The sequence below is a fragment of the Artemia franciscana genome, chromosome 8 (genome assembly GCF_032884065.1).
Source record: "Artemia franciscana chromosome 8, ASM3288406v1, whole genome shotgun sequence".
Taxonomy (NCBI): domain Eukaryota; kingdom Metazoa; phylum Arthropoda; class Branchiopoda; order Anostraca; family Artemiidae; genus Artemia; species Artemia franciscana.
In genome coordinates this window covers 46,202,030-46,226,994 of record NC_088870.1, presented here as the reverse complement: position 1 = coordinate 46,226,994, position 24,965 = coordinate 46,202,030, and the positions used below count along the sequence as shown (strand labels likewise).

The 24,965-nt window shown below is 35.7% G+C and overlaps 3 protein-coding genes across 4 annotated transcripts in view; 1 reads left to right on the top strand and 2 right to left on the bottom strand.

The window, feature by feature from the left end:
* Positions 1 to 10,166, bottom strand: part of LOC136030492 (uncharacterized) — a 28,454-nt gene extending 18,288 nt beyond the window's left edge. For both annotated transcript variants that reach the window (XM_065709515.1, XM_065709516.1), the window contains exon 1: positions 10,060 to 10,166. The gene's annotated coding sequence lies outside the window, so the exon portion shown is untranslated. The remainder of the gene's footprint in view (positions 1 to 10,059) is intronic.
* LOC136030692 (uncharacterized) lies at positions 4,258 to 16,597 on the top strand. The gene is made up of 3 exons (XM_065709760.1): positions 4,258 to 4,813; positions 14,588 to 14,736; positions 16,358 to 16,597. The coding sequence occupies exons 1-3, from the start codon at positions 4,258 to 4,260 to the stop codon at positions 16,595 to 16,597; spliced, it is 945 nt and encodes a 314-aa protein (XP_065565832.1).
* Positions 16,598 to 21,130: 4,533 nt separating this feature from the next.
* Positions 21,131 to 24,965, bottom strand: part of LOC136030491 (uncharacterized) — a 55,904-nt gene continuing 52,069 nt past the window's right edge. Inside the window, exon 4 of the mRNA XM_065709513.1 lies at positions 21,131 to 21,784. Within this exon, the coding sequence (XP_065565585.1) occupies positions 21,249 to 21,784 (536 nt within the window). The 3' untranslated portion in view covers positions 21,131 to 21,248. The remainder of the gene's footprint in view (positions 21,785 to 24,965) is intronic.

Sequence of the window (24,965 nt, the reverse complement as noted above, 5' to 3'; positions counted from 1 at the left end):
TCTAAAACGTTAAGAAACAAACGTCCAATCAAACAGTTTGTGGTAACGAACTGTAGTAAGGAGCGACGCAGCTAAATAGTAACAAAAACTCTAAAAAACGGAATTTTGATACCAATAGTTACGCCAAAAGAATCGTATTTTAATGCTGATTTTAAAGTCAAACAATCTTAACGAAAATCACACCACCAGATTCAGCGCATTAGAGAACCCTACTGTAGAAGTTTCAAGCTCCTATCTACAAAAATGTGGAATTTTGTATTTTTTTTTACAGAAGACAGATCACGGATGCGTGTTTATTTGTTTGTTGTTTTTTCTCCCAGGGGTGATCGTATCGACCCAGTGGTCCTAGAATTTTGCAAGAGGGCTCATTATAACGGAAATGAAAAGTTCTAGTGCCCTTTTTAAGTGACCAAAAAACTGGAAGGCACCTAGGCTCCCTCCCACGTTTATTTTTTTCCCATAATCACTGGGTCAAAATTTTGAGATAGCCATCTCGAATACCTTACAACTATGTCTTTGGGGACGACTTGCTCCCCACAGTCCCCGTGGGAGGGGCTACAATTTACAAACTTTGACCAGTGCTTACATATAGTAATGGTTATTGGGAAATGTACGAACGTTTCAGGGGGATTTTTTGGTTGGTGGGGAGAACTTTCCATGGAGGGATGTCATGGGGGAACAAAATCCCCATGAAGGTGGGGGCAGGATTTTCTAGCATTATTTAAAAAAAAATGGAAAAATAAATATGAAAAAGTTTTTTCAGCCGAAAGTAAGGAGTAGCATTAGAACTAAAACGAACAGAAATTATTGCGCATATGAGGGGTTCACCCTCCTCCTATTACCTCGCTCTTTACGCTTAAGTATTTTTTTTTTAATTTCAACTATTTATTCTACGACCTTTGTGATTCAGGGGTCGTTCTTAAGAAATTGGGACACAATTTAAGCTTTAGTGTAAAGAGAGGTGCTGACGAGGGGGCGAACCCCCTCATAGTAATAAAAACATAAGCATATAGAAGTTCGTTATGTAAACTAATTCGTAAGTTACGTATATCTTTTACTAATAAAATCATTCGTAAAAAATTGAAAGTTCTAGTTGTCTTTTTAAGTAACAAAAAAATTGGAGGGCAGCTAGAGCTCCTCCCCGCTCCTTTTTTTTCTCAAAATCACTCTATCAAAACTATGAGAAAACCATTTAGCCAAAACATGAATATGTAAATTTCGTTTTAATTATTCATCTACAGAGAGCCAAAATCAAAACATGCATCAATTCAAAAACGTCCAGAAATTAAATAAAACAAATTGTTTTAACTAGAAGTAAGAAGCGACATTAAAACTTAAAACTAACAGAACTTACTCCGTATATGAAAAGGGCTGTTCCCTCTTCAGCGCCCCGCTGTTTAGGCTAAAGTTTTTTAATTTTTTAAAAAGTAGAACAGAGAGAAAGAGTCAAACTTTAGCGTAAAGAGTGGGGCGTTGAGGAGGGAACAGCCCCTTTCATATACGGAGTAATTTCTGTTCGTTTTAAGTTTTAATGTTGCTCCTTACTTTCAGTTAATAAAACTTGTTTTTTTTTTATAATTCCCCCAAAGAGTTCGGATCTGGTCCGCTCATGTCAATCACGTATCTATAACTTGAACTTATTCTCGAACTCGCCAAAGCACTAGAAATCCCCTCAACTCCCCCAAAGAGAGCGAATCTGGTCTGGTTATGTCAATCACGCATCAAGAACTTGTCTGATTCTTCCCATCCAACATCATCTCAATCTCTCCACTCTAGGAGTTTTCCAAGATTTTTGTTCCTCCCCCTCCACTCCCATGTCCCGAATTGAAATTGGAGCATCTGAGACATGGTATTTTTCTATATATCAAGTTTCATTAAGATCTGATCACCCATTCGTAAGACAAATACACTTCAATTTTCACGAATTCCCCTCCCTCAAGCCCCCCCCCCCAGATGATCGGACCGGGGTAACGACTGTAATCAAGTCAATTTGCGCAGGTCCCTGACAAGCCTACAAATTTTCACTCAAATACCTCATTTTTGTTAAATTTTCCGAAATAACCATCCCCCTAACCTCCCCAAAGAGAGCGGATTAGGTCTGGTTATGTCAATAACATATCTAGGATATGTGCTTATTCTTCCCACCAGGTTTCATCCTGATCGTTTTCTAAAATTTCCGGCTTCACCCTCCAACTCCCCCTGGTGTCACCGGATCTGGTCGGAACTTGAAAGAAGAGCTCTAAGACACGTGGTCCTTCTAAATATCAAATTTCATTAAAATCTTATAACCCGTTTGTAGGTTAAAAATACCTCAGTTTTTCTAATAATTTCAGCCTCTCCCTCAACTCCCCCAAAGATTGGATCCATTCCGGTTATGTCAAAATCACGTTTCTAGGACTTGTGCTAATTCTTCCCACCATGTTTCATCCTGATCTCTCCACTCTAAGCATTTTCCAAGATTTCTCATTTCCCCTCCAACTCCAATCATAAGAACCATAACAAGCAATCGACCTAAACATGATTCCCTGTGTTTAATCCCTAGACAAAGAAACTTATACAATTGTTTGATAGAAACCAAAAATATAAGAGAAATAAGTTAAAGGTTATTTAGGAGTCTCATTAAGAGGACGAGTACAGGAAACGATTTAAACAACTTCTAACGTAATTTTATATCTTTTGGGGGTTTGTTTTCCAGTATTAAAACATTGTTTTAGGAAAACATTAACGACATCCACCTCACTTTACACATTCCCATTACATACATGATTATTATATATAGGCTATTAGCAAAATACAAATGCTGATCAAGCATAAAAGGAAAGAACTTCGTAAAATAAAATGGGAATATAAAAAGTTGGATGTATATTTATCCATCACAAGGAGGGGGGTTGTAAAGTGAAGCAATCAGAACTTAAATAGCTAAACTATGAATAATATTATATTGTATTACCTAGAAATCAGATCAAAATTCCACATTTGTCCAAATTCTCTTAATACATGCATGATTAGCTACAGTGTTTTAGTTCTATACTATACTAACTGTTTTACATATTAAAAGTAAAGCCTAATCACATATAAATATTAATGTTCAGCCTAATCTTGAAAAATACTGCTCATTTTTGAACATGAATCTTAGAATTGGAACAAAGCATTTAAATCCCAGACAGGGTCAATCATGGAGAAATTTAATACGAGACACATTATTCTGTGGAATTTTTCTTTTATTTAATAGAATAATTTAAATATATATTAAACAAATCAAGCCATATTGCCACCTAAAGGCAAACGAGTCCAAGCAAGCCCATTCATATGGCTGTGCTGCCTGTAGTATTGACCTTGATTGATACCGAGTATACGCTATTAAATATGTTCCACAAAGCCACAGGATATTCCAAAGATGATTTTTTATAGGAGGTGACTTCAATTTTCATAATCTCTTGTGGGAGGATTTCCGTATAACCCAGTTACTTGTAGTTCATCCGCCATCAGTCCCTTTATTGATTGTGTTCATGATCTTGCTACTTTCAAAGCAATCAAGCAACCTATACGTTTTCCCCCCTAACAGCAACCAACATTACTTGACCTAGTCTTTGTATGCAAGTGAACTGATCCGAAGGATAAGTTATCTCCCACCTATTAGCAAAAATGACCACCTCGCCATTGAATTATTGGACATAAAAAAAAAAAATGATATTTACAGACTACACGGCGATTAGGGTCACATTAAGGCATATTAACCGGGAGTTGACCCACTGGGGTGGGATCAACAGGCAGTGGGAGAAATTCTGGGCTCTACTCATAGAAACTAGGCAAGAGAACACAGAAAGTATTACCCCTGTACCTAAGAGCTTACCATACATGACGGCTAGCATAAGACAACAAAGAAACTTAAAGAAACGCCATTGGAAAAGCGAGGCCATTATGGAAAATATGTCAAAGCCCATAATGAATGAAGGAATACCACCAAACAACTGTACTATAACTTTGGGACAAGCCTTGCCTACCAAAGTAAGTTGAGCCCTAAAAAATTCTTATCATGTATCATTGAATTCTCGATATGTAGCAAGCACATAACACAACCAGATAAATTATCAAATAAAGTAGATCCATAAAATACTAAACAAAAAGTGATGGAAACGAAGTCATTGGCACCTATAATATTGCTGATCTTCTGAATGAGCAATTTGCATCAGTCTTCAGAAATGAACCTGATAATGCTTCCATTCCCAACTTAAAAAGTACAACATCCAGAAGAAAATGAGTTGCATTAAAGTTACTGCTTTGATGGTTGAAAAACAGCTCAAAAGCCTGGATATCAACAAAAGTGCTGGTCCTGATAACATTCATCCTTGTCTGCTAAAAGAAGCTTCTTGTGAATTTGTCCCTGCACTATCTATACCTTTTCAGCATAACCTTGATCATATGTATGTCACCTCCCAATGGAAACTAGCCTATATACCACCTATCTTTAAAAAGGGGGACAGATCCAAAGCTGAAGTTTATAGAAGTATCAGCCTCACGTCTGCTGTTGCAAATGTCCTTGAGAGGATTGTTAATGATGCACTTCTTCAACACCTTGTTACTAATGAAATTATCTCCAACAGGCAGAACAGCTTTCTCCCTGTAGAAACTAACTTTCTAGACACTTACTTACAGGTTACCCAGTTACTGGACAAATACCTTCTGGTTGATTTATTTCTTTTAGACCTAGCCAAAGCATTCAACAATATCCCACATAATCAGCTTCGTTTTAAGTTAGTAGCAGTAGGGATCCACCATGAATTAGTAGACTGGCTAATGGACTTCCTGGCTGGTAGATCTCAGGCTATATGGCTGTTCACAACATACAGCAAATTTACCAACTCCCAGCCCTGTAATGTTCTACACGGTGCTCCCCAGGGAACAGTTTAGGGACCCACATTGTTTCTTCTTTATATAAATGATAAGATAACCAAAGTCAGCAACCACTTAACCCTTTATGCTTATGACTCAAAACTATTTAATGTACCTGATAAATCATCAATACAATCTAACCTTGACCACATTCAGGCATGGGCAGATGGGTGGCTTCTCTCTTTCAACGTATCAAAATCCATCACCATTCATTTTGGTCACAATGATCCACTACAACAATACAGTATGAATGATAACCAGACATCATCCCCCATTCCTCTCTAAACTTGCACCACTGACAAAGACCTGGGAGTCACTATAAATAATCTTCTGAAGTTCCATGAACACTGCACAAACTGTTTCCAAAACAAATTCTTGCCTTGGATTTCTTAAAAGAATACTTACTAGCCAATCACATGGAACTTGCCTTGCTGGTCCTTTTTACAAATGTGAATTACAGTTGATTAAAGGCGTACAAAGAAGGGCCACCAGGTACATCTCAGGATTTGGTAAAAAACCATATAATGAAAGGCTATCTAACGTAAAGCTCTCATGTTTGACCTTCCAATTCAAGCAGAGTGACATGCTACACATATATAAATGTGTCAACCAACCCAAAAATAAGCTCTCTACCCAGTTAACCAGCAAAAGACAAACATGAGGTCATCCGAAGAAGCTTTAGATTTGGCTTAATATTTTGTTAGTTTCTCCATTATGTAACATTTGTCAATAGAATACAATGAAAAAACTTATCCCCATACCCTAAACCTTACCAAATATGATGGCTAGCATAAGATAACAAAGAAACTTAAGCAAACACTGTTCAAAACAAGAACTAACAGCTCATATGGCACTTGTGAAAGGTCAGAAGAGCCAAGAGCTCATATGGTATGAGTTCCAGCAAAATTCCTAGAATCAATAGATTGCTTTAGAAGAAAAATCAGAGGCTTAATGCCAGTCGGGATTTAAAATAAGAGCTCTGAGTCTCAAGGTCCTTCTGGATATCAAAATTCATTAAGATCCAATCACCCACTTGCAAGCTAAAAATACCAAAATTTTCAAATTTTTCCTCTCCCCTCAGTCCCCCAGATGTTCAAATCAGGGAAAACGACTTTATCGAGTCAATTTGTACAGCTCCCTAACACGCCTACCAATTTTCATCGTCCCAGCACGTCCAGAAGCTCAAACTCGCCAAAGCACTGAACCCCACCATCTAACTCCCCCAAAGAGAGCAGATCCAGTCTGGTTACGTCAGTCATGTATCTACAACATTTATAAGCATTTTCCAAGATTTCTGGTTTCTCCCTCCAGCTCCCCCCAATGTCAACAGATCTGGTCAGAATTTGAAATAAGACCTCCGAGATACGAGTTCCTTCTAAATATCAAATTTCATTAAGATCTGGTCACCTGTTCTTAAGTTAAAATACCTCAATTTTTCTAACTTTTTCAAATTAACAACCCCCCAGCTCCCCAAAGAGAACGGATCCGTACCATTTATGTCAATCTCGTATCTATAACTTGTTCTTATTCTTCCCATCAAGTTTCATTCCAATATCTCCACTCTAAGCATTTTCCAAGATTTTTGTTTCCCCCCTCCAGTGCTGTATGTCCCCAGATCTGATACGGATTGAAAATGGAGCATCTGAGATGTAAGATTCTTCTATATATCAAGTTTCATTGAGATCTGATCACCCATTTGTAAGATACCTTGATTTCACGTTTTCCAAGAATTCTGGCTTCCCCCTCCAACTCCCTTCAATGTCACCGGAACTGTTCAGGATTTAAAATGAGAGTTTTAAAGCACAAGATCCTTCTAAATATGAAATTCCATTAAGATCTGATCACCCATTTGTAAGTTACAAATACCTCATTTTTTCTAATTTTACTGAATTACTCCCCCCCCCCCAACTCCACCAAAGAGTGGATCCAGTCCAGTTATGTCAGTTACCTAACTTGGACTTGTGCTTATTCTTTCTACTAAGTTTCATCCTGATCTCTCTGCTTTAAGCATCTTTGAAGATTTTCAGTCCCCTCCCCCTAATGACACTGGACTCAGTCAGGATAAAAAAATAAAATATCTAAGTTTTGAGGTCCTTCTAAATATGAAATTTCATGAAGATATAATCACTCTTTTGCAAGTTAAAAATACCTCATTTTTCTAATTTTTAGAATTAGCCCCCCCCCCTTAACTCCACCAAAGAGAGCAGATCCGTTCTGGTTATGTCAATCTTGTATCTAGGACTTGTTTTTATTTTTCCCACCAAGTTTCATCCCAATCCCTCCACTCTAAGCATTTTCCAAGAGTTTAGGTTCCCCCCCCCCACATCCATTTCACCAGATAAGTTTGAAATTTAACATATGAGCACTGAGACATGATATTCTTCCAAACATCAAATTTCATTAAGATCCAATCACTCCTTTGTAAGTTAAAAATTTTTCGATTTTTTCGAATTAACCACCCCCCCCCCCCCAGATGGTCAAATTGGGAAAACGACTATTTCTAATTTAATCTGGTCTGGTCCCTGATATGCCTGCCAAGTTTCATCATCCTAGCTTGCCTGGAAGTGCCTGAAGTAGCAAAACCAGGACAGACAGACTGACAGAATTTGTGATTGCTATATGTCACTTGGTTAATACCAAGTGCCATAAAAAGTATAAAACACGTCATTGTGAAAAATAGGCTATGTCAAAGCCCAAAAATAAGGACTCTTGCCTAGCAACTGTACTGCAACCTTCTAAATGAGCATTTTGTTAGTCTTCACCCATAAACCAGATAATACAGTGAATTCTAAACAAGATTTGGAATCTTGGAAAGGGTTTAGGTTAGGAAAATGAAACTTTCAGCAATGGGTCTACAGACTAAAGTATGACCCAAGATAGTATTTTTAAGTACCCCCCTCTACTCCTTCTCCCTGTTTGAGGGCACTGACCTTTGATTACATTTAAATATCTATGTTATGAAAGCAAAACCTTGCAAAACAGATCTTCTGCTTAAATGAAGCACAAGAAGATTTTTCAGCTTCAAAACTTTGCTCAATCCCAATTTATGAGGTTTCCAAGATCTACAAATGCAATCCCTAAATTTATACATATATATGTAAAAACCATTAACATAAGAAAAAAGTCTGCTCAAATAACAGGAGTTTCATTTTTGAAACCAAAACCAGAGACAAAGAAGATGAAGATTAGGGTATAATGTTGTTTTGTTAAGATTCCAATAGGCAGTAACAAAGATGAGACAAGCCTTATGATAACCTTAAATTGCTTGGATGACCAATCTTTGTCTGCAGCTCCCATGAAGGCCTCCAAACTAGGGGCTAAGGCTGTTCCTTCACTTAGGGAGTTCCAGAGCCCCACAACTCAACTTGGGAAGAAGTTTGTTTGTGGTCTGGTGTTGGCCTGTTTGCAGTATAGCTTCATAATGTGTCCTCTAGTTTTGGTTGATTGGTCAAGTTCAAGCATATTTTGTTGCAAGGACTGAATGTGCAGCATTTTTTACACCATGATGACATCTTCTTCCCACACTTGCATTGATAGGAGAGGGCTGATGATTTTCAAACCATTGGCATACAGGTTCATTTTATTTTTGACAGATTGTGGGGCACCATTGATGTAAATGTTGAAGAACATTAGACCAAGGATCCTTCCCTATGGGACTCCACTTTCCACCTGAATGCTATCTGAGTAAAATACCTGATTTTTCCTCCATAAAACTTTATGCTCTGGCTTCTATTTTTCAGGAATGTCATCACCCACTCAATAGCCTCCTTGGCTAACCAAATTGTGATTCATTTTGTCTATAGTTGATGATGACATACTTTGCCCAATGTCTTGGCAAAATCTAAGAGAATGAGATTTACTGGGTATCCCCTATCTAGGAGCTTTGTGAGAAATTGCATGCATCTATCAGATTTGTATCAATGAATTGTCTTGATCTAAATCAATAATGACTTAGCATAATATGATTGTTGGAGGTGAAGTATCTGACAATGGCAGCATTTACAATTCTTTCCAGAATTTTCCCATTAACAAATGTAATGCAAACAGGGTGACAATTTTATGGATCTAATTAGCTGTCATATTTATGGAAAGGGGCAATATTAACATTTTGCCAGCCCTGGGGTACTGTCTTTCTATCCACAGACTTTTGGAAGTGCTGAGAGAGGCAAGGTCAGCTCTGCATGAGCTTCCTTTCATGTCCAAGGATGAATTCTGTCAGGCCTTACAGATTTGTTCTGGTTTAGATTTTTAAGTCTAGCCTCAGTGTCATATTTACTGCCAGTAATTAGTAACATTGGTTTATCAACTGTAGTTTAGTTAGGTACAGGTACTTAGGTTGATTGGGAAGTAGATCTCTGTCTGGGGTAGTGAAGACTTTTTGGAACTGATTGTTCAGTGCCTCAGCTATTCTGTGGGCCTGGTAATAGCAGGGATCAGCTGCAGTCACTTTTTCATTGAATTTGTCACTGAAGTCACATTTTTGTTCACCTTTTGAGCTTTTCTTTCAGCAATTTAGTCAACTAGCATATGGTTAGAAATTCAAGTTCCTAGAAAAGGTAAGTTCATTCCTGATAAATATCCTCTCATAGCTGCTCATATACCTCAATTCACTGAGCATCCACCCAGATTAGTTTCTTAGAAGATGGACACATTGGCCCAGATTCTTAAGTTATATTTCTAGTATTTGCTACTCTTTTTGGGTTTGGCTGATTCCTATATAGGGTATAAATTAAGACCCATAAGTTTAGGGGATGTCAAAACATGAGAAGGAATAAGCATCTTTCATTGGGTTTATGAATTATACTTGTCTGCATAAATATATAAGTTGGTGAGGAAGCTTTTGAGCATCCACTCCAACACCTGTTCTTTTTTCAGGTCACTTTAGTCGGGGTTTAGCTAGTTTAGTTAAGCATGTGATACCTTGGATATGAAGGAAGATTTGTTTTGTGAGGAAGAATTAGCACCAGTAAAAACTGTTGACATACAGGATTATTAACTGTCGATTACAGGCCTATACAGGATTCAGAAAGCTAGGCCTTGGAAGGGTAGCTAGAATTCACTAAACCATTATGCAGTAGGCCGATGTTAGCCTATATAAGTAGTTTCAAAGATAACGGAGAAAACCAAACCTTTTTATCCTGGCTAAAATCAAACATTTTAACTTACTCAGGTCCACATCCTCTCATATGTTGAACTGTTGAAGTAAAATAATGGAGGTTTTTAGAAAGATAACTTAATTTTATTTGCTTAGGCTGAAGTAATTTTTTGAGTGCATTTCAAACATTTTTAAAGATGATATTTCAAGATGTTCATTAGTAAAAGACATTTTCTTTATCAGAACAAAAGAGTTTAATGTAAACTATTTAAGAGACGCAAAGAAAACAGAGTTGGCGAATGTAGTTAGCGCTGGCTAAGTGAACCTTGTATTTTTTTTTCACTTTTTTGCCTTGGTCAAATAAGGATACATTAGGGTCTAAAAACACCATTGAAAGAGGACACTGTCGACATTTTTTCAAACCAGTCCTCTGTTAATTTTTATTTTCATTCTTTCCCTGAGAAAAAGCTTGTGTTTTTTTTTTTTTTATTCTGCACTGAGGACGGTTAACCAGAGGTCTCAACCGAAATGTTTGCATTACCTTTTCTTTTGTTTTTCACTGATTGTTATTGTCCTCGTTTCTCTCTTCTTTGCTGTTTTGGCGTTTTTTATAGTTTATATTTCATATCTTATAGCTTAATCTCTCAAACAGGAGAATGAAACGTTGACAAGTAATTTTTGAAGCACTTCATTTAGTTAAGTGCATTGTAAAGTTAACAGTAAATCGCAATTGTCAGGTTAACATCAACAGATTTTCAGAAAAATGGATCCCGAATCCTTTTACTGATTGATATTTGCCCGGTCTGAGTTTTACCCTAATACAAATTACAAGATGTCCGTTTTACGTTGAATATTCATTTCTGTTAATTTGATTATTTATTGACGTTTATGTTCAAATTAGACTTCATTATTCATTCACTGTTGTTTCTTCTCCTATAAAGCAAGAATCGTTATTTGTCTCTGCCCTTTCCTTTCAAAAAGTTTTTAACGTCCTTCAAGTCAACTTTTGTCTGTTTTCCAATTGTTGTAGTTTCATCATGTCTTAAATGCAAAAATATATGTAATACTATTTTAGGCGGTATATGTTAAGAGCCAAGTTATACAACACAGCTTAAATTTTTATTTAAAAATATGAATTTGCTCCAGAATTGTATTCTAAACGAAGACAGTTGACAATTTCTTGTGGCATATAATGCTCGTTTGGAAGGGATGCTCGTATAAACTTCATAAGGGCTTGTTTGATCGGAAGAAAGTTCTAGTTCTCTTTTTAAGAGTCTGTGACTTAATGTGACTCAAGTAATTGGAAGGCAACTAGCCCCCTCAGTTTTTTCCCAGAGTGCATCAGATAAAAATTTTGAGATAGATATTTTGTTAACAATAGTTGAAAGGCTAGATAGCATAAACTCCGTTGTCAACATTGCTGCCCCAGGACCCGTGGGCAGGTGTTGCATGTTATGCCTTGGGGGTATATATGTTTCTTATGGAAGAGATACTCGCATAAACTTCAGATAAAACTCATTTGATTGGAAATTTAAAGTTGTAGTTCCCTTTTTAAGAGATAAAAGTGATCGGAGGTTAGTTAGCCTCACCCCCTCCCTTTTCTCACAAATGTATCAGATAAAGATTTTGAGACAGCCATATACTTAGAAACGGTTCAAGGGTCAAATAGCAAAATTTCCCGCGTACTCACAACTTCTTAGGGCACATGGGCGGGCGTTGGTGGTTTTGCCCTAGGGTAATATATAGTTCTTATAGAAAGCATGGTCGTATAAACCTCGGAGAGGGCTCATTTGTTTGGAAATTGAAAGTTCTAGTTCACTTTTTGAGGGTCAAAAGTCCTGCCTCATCAACTGTTGTTTGCTGTGGGAATCCTACTTTTCCGCTTTTGTAAGCAGCGTGGACATTTGTTGACGGTAAATGAAGTTCTTGCTAGCTCTTCCCCCCTAAAAAAAAACATGTTTCCGAGAATGAAACGATTATTTGATTTTAGTTTCAGAATAGACAACCCACCTCATCAACTGGTGTGGACAATATAATTACTCGCTCCAGAACTATATGATTACTTTTTGATGTCGCAAAGTGTGCGATAAGGTACCGCTTCTCTGACCAGGCACAATACTACTGAACATACAGTTAACAGCCAATAACCACCAAAAACTGCCATATAAACTTTGTCCCTTTTACTTTAATTGGCTGGTATGATCATTTTAAGTTTGAGTAAAATGAGGCACAGTTGTAAAAGTTCTTTCGGCCGGTAAAAGACACAAAAAACAATGCAGTGCTCATAAACATCAATTTAAGAAAATATCATGGGGGAGGGACAAGGATTTATCCTAAATCATTTTTAATGAAAATTTTAACATTTATTTTCATAGTCTTGGAGGGGGGGGGGTTTGTTTGTTTTTCAGTGAAAATATGGAAAAACCCATTTTCCAAAATCATCCTCCCAATGAGCGCCTCTGAGTGTATTTACAATACCCTGGCCTACCATGATGAGAGATTTGAAATGTAAATAACAACTGCAACCTATTTTGATCATAAACCTTTGAGAATATGAACGTAGTAAGAACATTAAACAAAAATACTTTTTTCTCCAAAAACACTAAAAAGTAAAGAATAAGCTTTTTTTGTTACTCTGAAAAATTTAATTTTTCAAGGGGGTGGGTATTTAGTCTGTTTTCCAGTGAAGATATAGAAAAACTTTTTTTCCAAAATTATCCTCCCAATGAGGGACTCTGAGTGTTTTCACACTACCTTGGCAAACCATGATAAGGGACTTGAAATGTAAGTAAATTCTGCAACCTATTTTGATCATGAGCCTTTGAGAATACGAACGTAATAAGAACATTAAAAAGAATAATTTTCTCTCCAAAAACACCAAAAAGTAAAGAATAAGCTTCTTTTCTTGCTGCTCTGAAAAATTTAATTTTTTAGACAAAGAATAGAAGTGTAAGGGCAGCGATATCCTGGAATATAATTGAATACTGCACTTTGGATAATTGAAATATAAATCATGTCTAACCTCTCTGCCTTCCTTTTAGTCTTGAAAATTTTCAGTTTCAGGAAGAAAAACTTCGTTTAAATTAATTTTGCTGTAGTAAAGTAAAGATTTATTTGTCTCCATCTAGTGGAAATAGATTATTTCCACAAGATAGGTTAAAGCGAGGTAGGTGTCTGTTCAGTAGGAACAGAGACGTTCCTACTGAGCTTGGAAAGAAGACATATGTTAAAATATGACTACTTTTATTTACTTCTTAAAGCAGACCACAACACGGGAATTACAGGTCCTTATTAGGTAACAGAACCTATAGACATCAAAAGGTTTTAGGTGACAATACATACTTAGTCTTCAAAACAAAAAGTAAATTGGTAAACACTTACTATGCTAAAGAATGTAGCATCAGAACAGTTCAGTTGATCCAAAATCCATTATGTTACGACTTCTTATCTTTTCAAGCAGGGTATACATAAACAATATGACTATTGTACTTTGAGGGATAAAGGGGCTTTTAATTAAATATTTTTTAATTACATGTTCATTTTGCGGGTATTTTAGTTTTAGGGTTTTCAAATCAATTATTTTTTATTTAAATTTTGTTTAATTTTAAGGTTTTTTTTTTACTATAATTTTTTTGCTCTTTTTAGTGTTGGTATATCCTTTAGGACAGAAAATAATGGCATAATAATTCAAACTCTATAACGAACCTGGTCTTTAAAACTTTTGGATAGACCACGCTCGGTTCTCCTTCAAGAAGTCAATAGCCATAGCTGTTTGTATTGATTGAATATCGCACATATACATAGATTGTTATCTTCTTTAGATTTTTGAACCCAAAAGCAGACAAAGGTAATCAAAACTTTAAAAATAGCATAGTCAAATGGTCGGCTGGATTATATATGTTTATACTTTAAAGATGTCCACAGTAATGTTTTTTCTAAGCCAGTAGGCCGATTTTGCCGGCCCATTTAATCTTTCCCTATTGTTAAAAGAACTTCAAAAGACAACTGATTTAAAATTTTGAGAAGAAAACTTGTTCAGCATAGTCGGAGGGTCCAAAACTACGTCTCTGGGACGACAACCATTCCCCACTCCATAGCTATTGGGGCGAGGGTTGTAAGTTTTAATCACTTGCTCACTGTTTAAATATAGTGTTTGTCATTGGGAAAGGGAGGGGGACGTATTTGACCTATTGTGCCGAAAAAGACCATGCAGGTGAAGTTTTCATGGAGGGGACTGCTGAACAAAGTCAAAACCACTATGTTCTTGGAGGGTGTCAAAAGAGCCTATCTCAGGAATGACTTCGAGCATTAAGTTGGAGCTTTCATTGAATGACGAGGGGATAATCAATTGACCAAAATGCAACATGTGCACGCTACTATTACTATTACTACTGCTACTGCTCTGACTCCTTCCAAAACTACTTCTATAACCACTGCTACTACAACTGCGATTTTCCAATGTGACAACTATCAAGACTGAGGATATTAAGGTGAAAATCTCAGGAAATTTTTGAGGGAAATGTTGACCTAATCAAAATATACTTAGTGCATACCGCAATAACTTAAGAACAGCTTATTGTATTAAGTTAAAAATTCAAGGGTATGATGAGAGGAATTTTCAACTGACTAAAACGCAATATGTGCATACAACTACTGCTACTATTGTTACTACTGCTAATAACGCAACTGCCATCCCTATTGTGACTACTATGACTCCTTCTACTACTACAATGGCTAAATGGGAGAAGGTGAAATTTTCAGAGAATATTGAGGGAAAGTTGAAATAAATCAAAATACACTTTGTATATACTTATTGTGAAAAGGGCGAATCTCAGGAATGGATTAAGGTATTAACTTAGATCTTTCATGGAATGATGAGTGGGTGATTAATTGACAAAAGGGCAATGTATGCAGGGTAGAGATACTATTACTGCAACCACCTCTACTGTGACTACCGCTAAGGCAAAGGGTATTAAGGTGAAAATTTCAGGATATGTTGAGTGAGAAGTTGAACCAAATTAGAATATGCTTTGTGCATAAATGCGGTCAAAAGGGCACATCAAGAATATCTTAAGAATGGCTTAGGACATAAAGATGACACTTCTAGGACATTACGAGAGGGATGTTCAACTGACTAAAAGGCGATATATGCATACTACTACTGCTCCTACTGTCACTTTTATTACTAATACTTCTGCTACTACTACCATGACTGCTACTACCACTAAGGGCAAGGGTATCAAGGCGACAATTTCAGAGAGTGTTGAGGGGGGAGATGAACTAAATTAAAATACGCCATTTGCATGCAGATTGTCGAAAGGAGACACCAGAAATATCTTAGAAAGGGCTTTGAGTATGAAATTGAAACTACCTGGGCTTTTTGTGGCGATGTTGGGCTAGCCAAAAGGCAATATTTGCATGCCACCACTACTGCTACTTCTACTACTACTACTAATACTGCACCTAATACTGCTACTACTAATACTGGGGTTTCTGGGGGTTGAAGCAAACCCCCAGAGCCTGGGGGAAGTGTTTGAAGCTATGCCTCGGGGGTACTTAAGGTTTTTACGGAAGGGATGTTATGGAAACTTTAGACGAGACTCATTCGTTCGAAAACTGGAAGTTCTAGTTTCCTTTTAAGAGTCAAAAGTGATCGAGGGCAACTAGCCTCCCCCCTGACTACCCTGATCAAATGCATCTGATTGAAATTGTGAGATAGCCATTTTGTTCAAAATAGTCAATCATATAACGTCATAAAGTATAACATAGCATTCAGGGTTTATACAGCCCTCCAGAGCCATGGGGCAAAGGTTGTAAGTTACACCCTGGGGACATACAAGGTTTTTACAGAATGGCTGGTCATATAAACTTCAGATGGGGCTCATTTTATTTGAAATTGGAAGTCATGCTGCCCTTTTTAAGAGTCAAAAATGATTTAAGAGCAACCATATCATTTGAATTAAAATCTAGTAGTCGTGGACATCAAGGTGAGGCTAATTGTAGAAAAAGCCAAGACAGATAGTCCAATTGAGTGAGAGGCAAATCTGGCTTAATAGGATTGTATAAAAATAATGTCACTTTATTTGTTGAATTAAAAACACGTAGTTGAAGGCATCAAGTCATGGCTAATTGTAGAAAAAGTCCAGTGAGATAGTCCGATTGAGTGAGAGGCAAATCTGGCATGAGCCCTTATTAGGATTGTCAAGGCAAATATTTTGGACAATATTCAAACTGTATTTAAGTAAATCAAAACACGTTATGCCAACATAGGTTGATAATATTAAGTTGAAACTTTCATCGTGTGCTGGACGGATTAAAAAAAAATCAAAGGTTCTATTTGCATGCTACTACTGATACCATAATTATTAGCAAAATTATTACATAATTATTACTGAAAATGTGAGCGTTATATTGTGGGATGATATTTACAAGGGAAAGGACGCATGCCTTGATTTTGAAAAGAATATGAACGTTCTCGTTGCAATATATGATGAATGCTGTCCTCTCAAATATGTAAATCATCGGAAAGATATCAAGAGAAAACCTTGGATGACACAAGAGATTATTGATTTGATTGAAGTGAGAAATAATGCTTACAAGACTTGTTGACCCCGTCTGAGCCGAATTTCAGAGGGTTTAAACTGCTCAGAAACGAAGTAAATCACATACGACGAAAGCGCATCCGTTTTACAGTGAAGTGTTTAAAGAAAAACAGGGGAATATGAAAGGGACGTGGGATCTAGTGAATAATGTGCTGAAAGGAAAAAGGAATCATAGAGATGAATGTCAGAATCTACTGGAAGAAGGTCATGAAATATCCGATGGTCAGTTAATAGCGGATGAATTTGGTAAGCTTTTCTTAGAAATTGGAAGTGACATTAAGTGAGATGTTCAAGCAAAAAGTGATTTTTTTGGATAATCTCTTTGATGATACAAGAGGCGAAAGATGCACATTTGAATTTGATAAGTGTGATGAGAGTGAACTGACGAAAATAATCAAAGATCTGAAATCTAACGCAGCAGGGACAGACGGTCTGAGCCTAAGAGCTGTGAAAAGCGCAGTCAATTATATCATGCCATGCCTTATGTTCCTCATTAACTTGTCTTTTGAAACTGGAAAGTTTCCTAGTGAGCTCAAGCAATCGAAAATAATACCCCTTCACAAGGGAGGATGCAAAAAAGACCGAACAAACTATAGACCAATATCGCTTTTACCAATTTTATCAAAACTATATGAAAAAGTTGCACATAAACGCCTCTACAGTTACCTGGAGGGACTCGGCATGCTTTCTGAAAGCCAGTTTTGATTCCGGAGAGGACACTCAACCTCTGATGCATTAAATCACCTGATGGATCTTATAAATGGTTCATTCAAAAAAGGGCTTATTCCTATGACAATTTTTGTAGATTTAAGAAAAGCGTTCGACAGTGTTGATTTGGAAGTTTTGTTAAGCAGGATGTCCGTGCTTGGGATTTGTAGTACACTGCTTGAATGGTTCATGTCGTATTTATATGGAAGAAGTATGAAAGTAGTTGCTGGTGATTTAAGTAGTAAGTTATTTCCTCTGGTGTGCGGTGTGCCACAAGGTTCTGTGCTTGGGCCACTATTATTTTTGATATATGTGGAGACTCTACGTTTCTATTTATCGGAAGCAGATTTAACCACGTTTGCCGATGATACAGCGCTTACCATCACTGCGAAGTCTCTTGAAGAGCAGGGAGAAAAGGCGAACAAGACAGTTACTCAACTACTGACGTTTACATCTGCAAGTTTTTTGTCTGTAAATAAAAGTAAAACAAATTATTTAATTTTTGGTAGGACAGGTCGAATTGTAAATAATACTTTCAAATTGACGTTTGATGTTTCGGAAGTGATACAAGTTTTTGATTGTAAATATCTTGGCTGTCATTTGGATGTAAATTTTAATTTTAAGCGGCATTGTGAAATTTTGTCATCGAAAATTGCAAGAAGTGCTGGGATTCTGCGGAGATTGAAACATTTTTTACCCTTAAATGCTTTGAAAAATATTATTCTTTAATTCATTCTTATACAACGTATGGATGTTCTATTTATAAAGGTAACTTTGAGTCAAATTTTTAAAAAGTGTAGGTTATGCAAAATAAAAGTCTTCGTATTTTAGGAGAACGTCTTGATTGTAGTGATACGGTTAGTTGTTTTAAGTCATTATGTATTTTTACTGGTAAAAAAGATATGTGAACACAAGATTGGTGTATTTGTTTATAAGAGTTTAAATCAGCTGTGCCCTTCATATCTTAGAAATTTTCATTTTGATCATGCCCATTTCCATGAGTATAAGACGAGAATTGTGAGTCTACTAGTCAATGATATTGGAGGTTCGGCTAGAGGTGAGTTTTGTGTGCTAAAGTCGGGCGTGAAGGCGCGGAATCGTCTTCTGAAGAGAATCAGGGAGTCGGAGAACCAGTTTTGTTTAAAAATAGATTGAAAAATTATCTTTTTGAAAATTAGGTAAAGTTGGAATATATCTCCAAGTATTTTAATAAATATTTATAGGTTATTATTACTAGTTGATAGGGGCGGGGTAGGTTGGATTAGGAGATGTGTATTATTGTTGAGGATTATTTAAATATATGTCATGCGCTCCCGCACAGGACACGGTTGTGCCCTTCATGGGAGAGTTGTGTATGTTTTTGCTAATTGGGTGTAAATAAAATGAACTGAATTGAAAAAAAGTTGAAAAAACAGGTCTAACTTTTTAGGAAACCAGTATACTTCCAGACTTAGCTAGAAATTAGCGTCAGTAAACCCAGTTTTCTAATTTTAGATGAGCTCTCCTTCAGGTTTTATCAGAAAGTGAAAAATCAATTGACTATTTCAGAATTTGCGTTCTCCGGGACTTTGGCCATAAATTGAGGTTTTGTGGCGCTAAAGATAAATAAAAGTTCCTTGTTTTCGTCACCTAAAAAAGTATCAAGCTATTTTCGAGCCTTCTCCCAATATTTTACAACCACTGGTTCGATGGATTACCCTCGGAAAAAAGATGAAGAGGCACCACAGTCATCTATGCAAATAAGAATTTCGGAGTTTTTCACGGTGGGGTACTGCGAACCCTCCAGTTAAGGGCTTTCGACAATGCTGATTGTAATGCTGTATTTTTTTGTTCCAACTTGAAATCATTTTTTTAGAGGGGGGGATTACGCTCTTCATCTGAATGCATAATCCAGCACGCAAATTATTATTTTCAGAACACTATTACATGGGTGAACATTAGTCACTAGACATTTTCTGCAAAAGTTGTTTTCTAAATTTTAGGTAATAGAGGCCGTGTTTCACTCTTCACTAAGTTGTAGCTACTACTCCAGCTATTATCCAGCCATTCAATGAATAAATCAGGTCAAGGAGGGCTTTGACTGACCTCACAAGTCTAAACACGTACTTGAAGCAAAACTTGTTTTCTACATTTTAGGTAATAGGGACCGTGATTCACTCTTTGCTAAGTTGAAGCTACTGCTGCAACCATGATCCGACTATTCAATGAAGAAATCAGGTCAAGTTATGCTTTGAATGACCTAAAAAGTGTTTTTGCACACTTCAAGAAAGCATAAATCTTGGTAATGAACATTGTAATAGAGCCATCTACTACAACGATGTAAGAATCGTTTTCCGTTTCCGGGTTTTAAAAGAAGATTTCACATCTAAACAAAAAATGATCCTCTTATGCAAAGTTGTCAGCTTATAAATGTGTGTCTAACTGAGCTGCGGCGTTTCTAATGAATAACAGGGTCAATTAACTTCTTTAAAGAATTCGATTGACTTATGCCATCATCGACTGACTGCTACATAATAAGGAACTATTGCACACAGGACTAGCGCCCGGTGAAAAAAAAAAATTACTTGATTTTACTGATTTTTTTTTTACTTATTTATGATTTTCTTCAATAGCCTAGTGATATATGTGCTGATTTAAGGATTTTTATTTAGACAATATAAAATCACTACAAATGGCTATGAATAAATGGCGATCACTAGGAGTGTCAGCCCTGATTGCCCACTTCTATGATATAAGAGTTCGAAATAACAGAATTATAGGTTAATCATGTGCTGTGCAGCGTTGCCAACGTGGTATAATTGTATTATTTTCGTACAATTTTGAGGTCTTGGTGCAGTGCAGTACATTCGAAAAATTTGTAGTACAATTTTCCCTGTACATTTCAGTTTTTTTGGTCCTTTTTTACTCGGATATGTTAAAGTTTTAATTTATCCAAAATTTTCTTCTTGTTAGGGTAAATTTTTAAATCTTCTGGCGTTACATCTTTAGTCAGGAAATTAACAGAGTTTACTTCATAGCGTTGGCAGAGCTGGTGGTTTGACACTAAAATGTTAAAGTTTCTTTGAAACAACCTCTAAATTGTACGAAAACAATACAATTATACCATGTTGACAACGCTGCACATCGCTTGATTAACCTATAATTCTGTTATTTCGAACTCATATATCATAGAAGTGGGCAATCAGGGTTGACACTAATTTTTAACTTTCAAAGAAACTAGATAGGGAGTAAAAAAAAATAGAAGGTACAATACATATCCAGAATGTTAAAAAAAAAAAGCAAGATTAATATAACAGGAAAAAAAAGGAGAGAGAGAGTACATTGAGCCTTTCAGAGCATTGTTTTCGGAATGATAAAAGACATTATGTTCATCCAAATTTGTCATGAGGGCATATTACAACATCTTAGGAACAGGAAAATATTTTAAGTTGAAAGTTCAGGACTGCTGTTCAGAAGCTGCTAATTATCTTCTAGCGTTACAGGGTTAGTCGGGAAATTAACACAGTTTACTTCATAGCGTTGGCAAAGCTAGTGATTTGACACTAAAATTTAAAGGGGGATATATTGACTCAAGATAAGAAAGGCTCATATAAACGTTATATTGAGTCTATTATGTTGAGATGGTCAACATAGATGGCTACAATACAACAATACACGTTGTCAGATGAAGTCACAGAAAAGAATTTAGAGGAAATCGAAGCTAGATGCAAGGGGACACAAGAGTAAAGCTATGCAAAGATTTGGGTAAAGTAGGGCTGTTGGCCTCAGGTGATTTGCTACTTAAAAAAATGTTATTAGTGGTAGTAATAGTATTAAGGTCAAACATACCATGTAGGTAACTGAAAGAAATTACTTTTATTTCAAAAACGAGTTCGCCAAAAAAATTAATACAAATAACTTCGAAAAAACCATAGACTCCAAAAAAAAAAAAAAATAATAAAAAAAGATAATCAAACAATCATGCCAGGATTCCGGCATTGATCAGGCAACTTGTTTTGCGCCACAATAGGTTTAAAACTGTTGCTGATTAATGCACTTCTATCACCAAATGGCTCTTTAAGCACAGTTACATTATATGCACACTTATACTGATAATGACTATATGGCTGCACAAAGTTTTGTAGGCTTTGAGACCGTCTAGCAGCAGGGAATTTCTTTTGCACCATCGGCACAGTCCTAGGGGGTCGAGCTGGACACAAAGCATACTCTGTCCCTTTTGAGCAGAGAACTTTTTGCAGAACGTTTTGTGAATCTTTATTATGTGGCAAAGGTTCTGCTATTCGGTTTGCATTCAGCATTTTGACAGCAAGCATTATCAAGATGACGAGGATACATCCTCCAGCTATAGGAACTGCAATGGTGGCAGCTTTGAGCCAAATTTCAGCGCGAGAATGTGATTGCTGCTGATTCACAATGGAAGTTAGAACTCCGACATTGACCCCGAGATGCTCAAGTCCAGAGTCTCTGAAAAGCCCAGCTTGATTTTCTGAAAAGAAAACAAAACATAAGATTTTGTTTAGCTATGCAAAGAAGGACAAGTCACTGCCTAAAATATTATAAAGTCTTATTATATTTCTCTTAAATTTTAATTTGAATATATTCATTATGTTAAAACATGTACTATAATATTTAATAGAATAAATTTTTATATTCAATACACCATATAATAATAAAATGTAATTAAAAATAACATAATACCTATAGATACATGTCTGAGAATATAATATATTTTACTACAAAATATACATAACAAAACACAAGCATGTTTTCTAGCAATAGAAAACAGGATAAGTAATTGTCTACATTATTATAATTCCTTCCTTATATTTTCAGATTATTCTTTCCGGATAAACGATTTTTGTCAACAAGGTTACTCGCTTCATGCTCCGTATTTTTACAAAAAAAAAGAAAAAAAAGATAAATCTGAGCCGTTTTACAATGATAGGCCCAGTTCTAGACAAAATAAGCTCACATTAAAAATAATTAAAACTGGAGGATTTAATTTCAGTTTATAATGCAACTCAAGATTTAAAGGAAAAGTTTTTAAAAAGTGTTTTTTTTTATCTTAGCAACATAATAATCTCTAATTCCATGACACCCACAGGTTTGGGGTCTTTCTTAAAAATAAACAAGAAGAACCAAAAATTCCCCCTCAACCACTCTAGATTTTGGAAAATATTCTTTTTGTATCTTAAATATTCCATAAAAAAAAATAAAGCGCCCTCCCCCTATAATAACAATACTTTTATTTATTTTTATTAAAACAATAAAAAAAAGAATTACCCTCAAGGGGGGCCTTTTTCCAACAACTAAAGTAAATCTCAGAACGACACGAGTACCGCGAAGTTCCCCCACCCTTGGCATAGTTTCAACCACTCTTGGTGCGCACCACTTAGTGTACATGCTTTCTGAAAGTAGGTACCCCCTCGACTGCCCACTCCCCTAGGTTTTCAAATAGTTCTTTTCATCTTTATTTTTAAGGAATCAAAAAATTTTCCTACCCCTTAAAATTTCGTGAATTGACGCCACTGAATACAGAGAATTTAGATCAAATTTGAAGGCTAGACAAGAGCCCTTCATTGCAGAAACAGCTGTTCGCTGTTAAAAATAAAACACAATATATTAAATTTTATAATATATTTAAATTAAATTAAATTATATTTAAATTTAATTATATATTATATATATATTAAATTATAATAATTTAATTTAATAATAATTAAATATTATAATAATAAATAATTATAATAATTAAATTTTATAATAATTTAATTATATATTAAATTAAATTATATATATATATAAAATTAAATTATATATTTAAATTTAAATTAAATTATAATATATTTAAATTAAGTTTTATAGCAATTAAATCCCTCGAAGACTTTTGTAGAAGATTCTGCCTATTTTGTAGTTACAAGTCTTAGAAATTTATTGTCCGTATCATGGACTTCAATTCGCAAAAATACGGGAGGGGGAGGATATTTTTCAAAATTCTAAGAGGGAAACTTGGTCGTTTTATCAATTTTTCGATTAAAATACACAAAAAGTATTCCTCAAAAAAATTATCAACAAGATCAGTGGCAAGGGAGGGTGAAAGGATTGGAAAATTTAGCGGGAACAATACAAAACTGAAACAATGAATAAAACATCACAATATACTTCACAAAATATTTCACAGAATAATCGGCAGCTTGGTTTAAAACTGCTGTTTTTTTTTCGTTTTTTAACATACCACCTTTTGAATACTGCGGCCACATTGTCAATAGCTTAACGGTGGACTGACATTTAGGCAAATACATTAGGCACTGAGACACCCTCAAAATAAAAAGAATTCCCTCAAAGAGAAAAAGACAACAATTAATCCGCAGAATACAACTTCATTTAGATAATTAGTAAACTTAATTTGAGCAATTCAACAATCAAATTATCATTAAAAAAATCTCCGTAATTAAATAAATATCCATATGGAAAAAAGGTCTTTCAGATACACATGTAGACTATTTAAACAATTTAATTATCATAAAGAAATTAATAAAATAAACTTCATATAGTTTTTTTTTTATTTCGTTCGCTGTACCGCAAAATTTTCGTTTTTTAACATACCACCTTTTGAACACCACGGCCGCATTGTCAATAGCTTTACGGCGAACTGACATCTAGGCAAAAACACTGGACAAACAGACAAGACAATTTAGTCAATAGAATAATGAATAAAACGTATCAAGTTGCCTCTGAGTATTGGCTTTTTTGGTTCATTTTTTGTTTACTGATCACTACCTTAAAGGAACCTGCCAGAGAAAGATGTAACTTGAGAATCAAATTATCCACTCATGCGAAAAAAAAAATGACCAGAACAGGTGTTTTATGGCAATGCTGTACGTCCAACGCGGAAAGTCATTAATGATGGCTAATATACATAGAGGGTAAAACGGATGTGGATTTATGAGACTTGATTTTGCTTTTTTTTTCTCTGACGTGTGATCAATATTAAAATTTTAAATGTTTTTTATTGTAACGATCGCCTAAATCCTTACGTGACAAAAGACGAAATGGACTTCAAACACCACGTATTGCAATCGCTGAAAGAGTTATTTTCTGATTTAGATCTTCCAGGCACCTCAATTAGGAGGAGGGAAGGATTTTTCTCTTCCCACCCCCCAGATTTTGAAAAATACCATTTTGGTGTTTTCATTTAAAGACTCCATTTTTTCGGTATTTTCATTGAAAAAAATTGTCCAGCCTTAATTTGGAAAAAACGCTTTCGCCCCTCCCCCCTACATTTTCGTAAATTTATGCCTTTGAACCTAACTATCCCTTCGAGAAGGAAGATAACCTTATTTATCTTTTAATCTCATTTATCGCACCTCAAAAATATGAGGTGCAAGCCATTGGTCAAAACGAAGTCAGGGCGTCAAAACAACGTTTAGCTTGCTGCGTCTCTTTTTTTTTTTACAGAGACAAGTAGCAAGCTGCCCAGCCTTACTGCAGCGAGGATCAATCCCGAGATCCCATATTGCCAAGCAGAGCATGAATCCAATGTTCTACGTCAGGGTTAAAGACTAGAAGTACATAAATATATTTAATCTTGGACTAAATAAAAACTCCAAATAATATATCAATATGATCTTTGCGTGAGTATGTTGTAAATTCCATCAGAAACTATT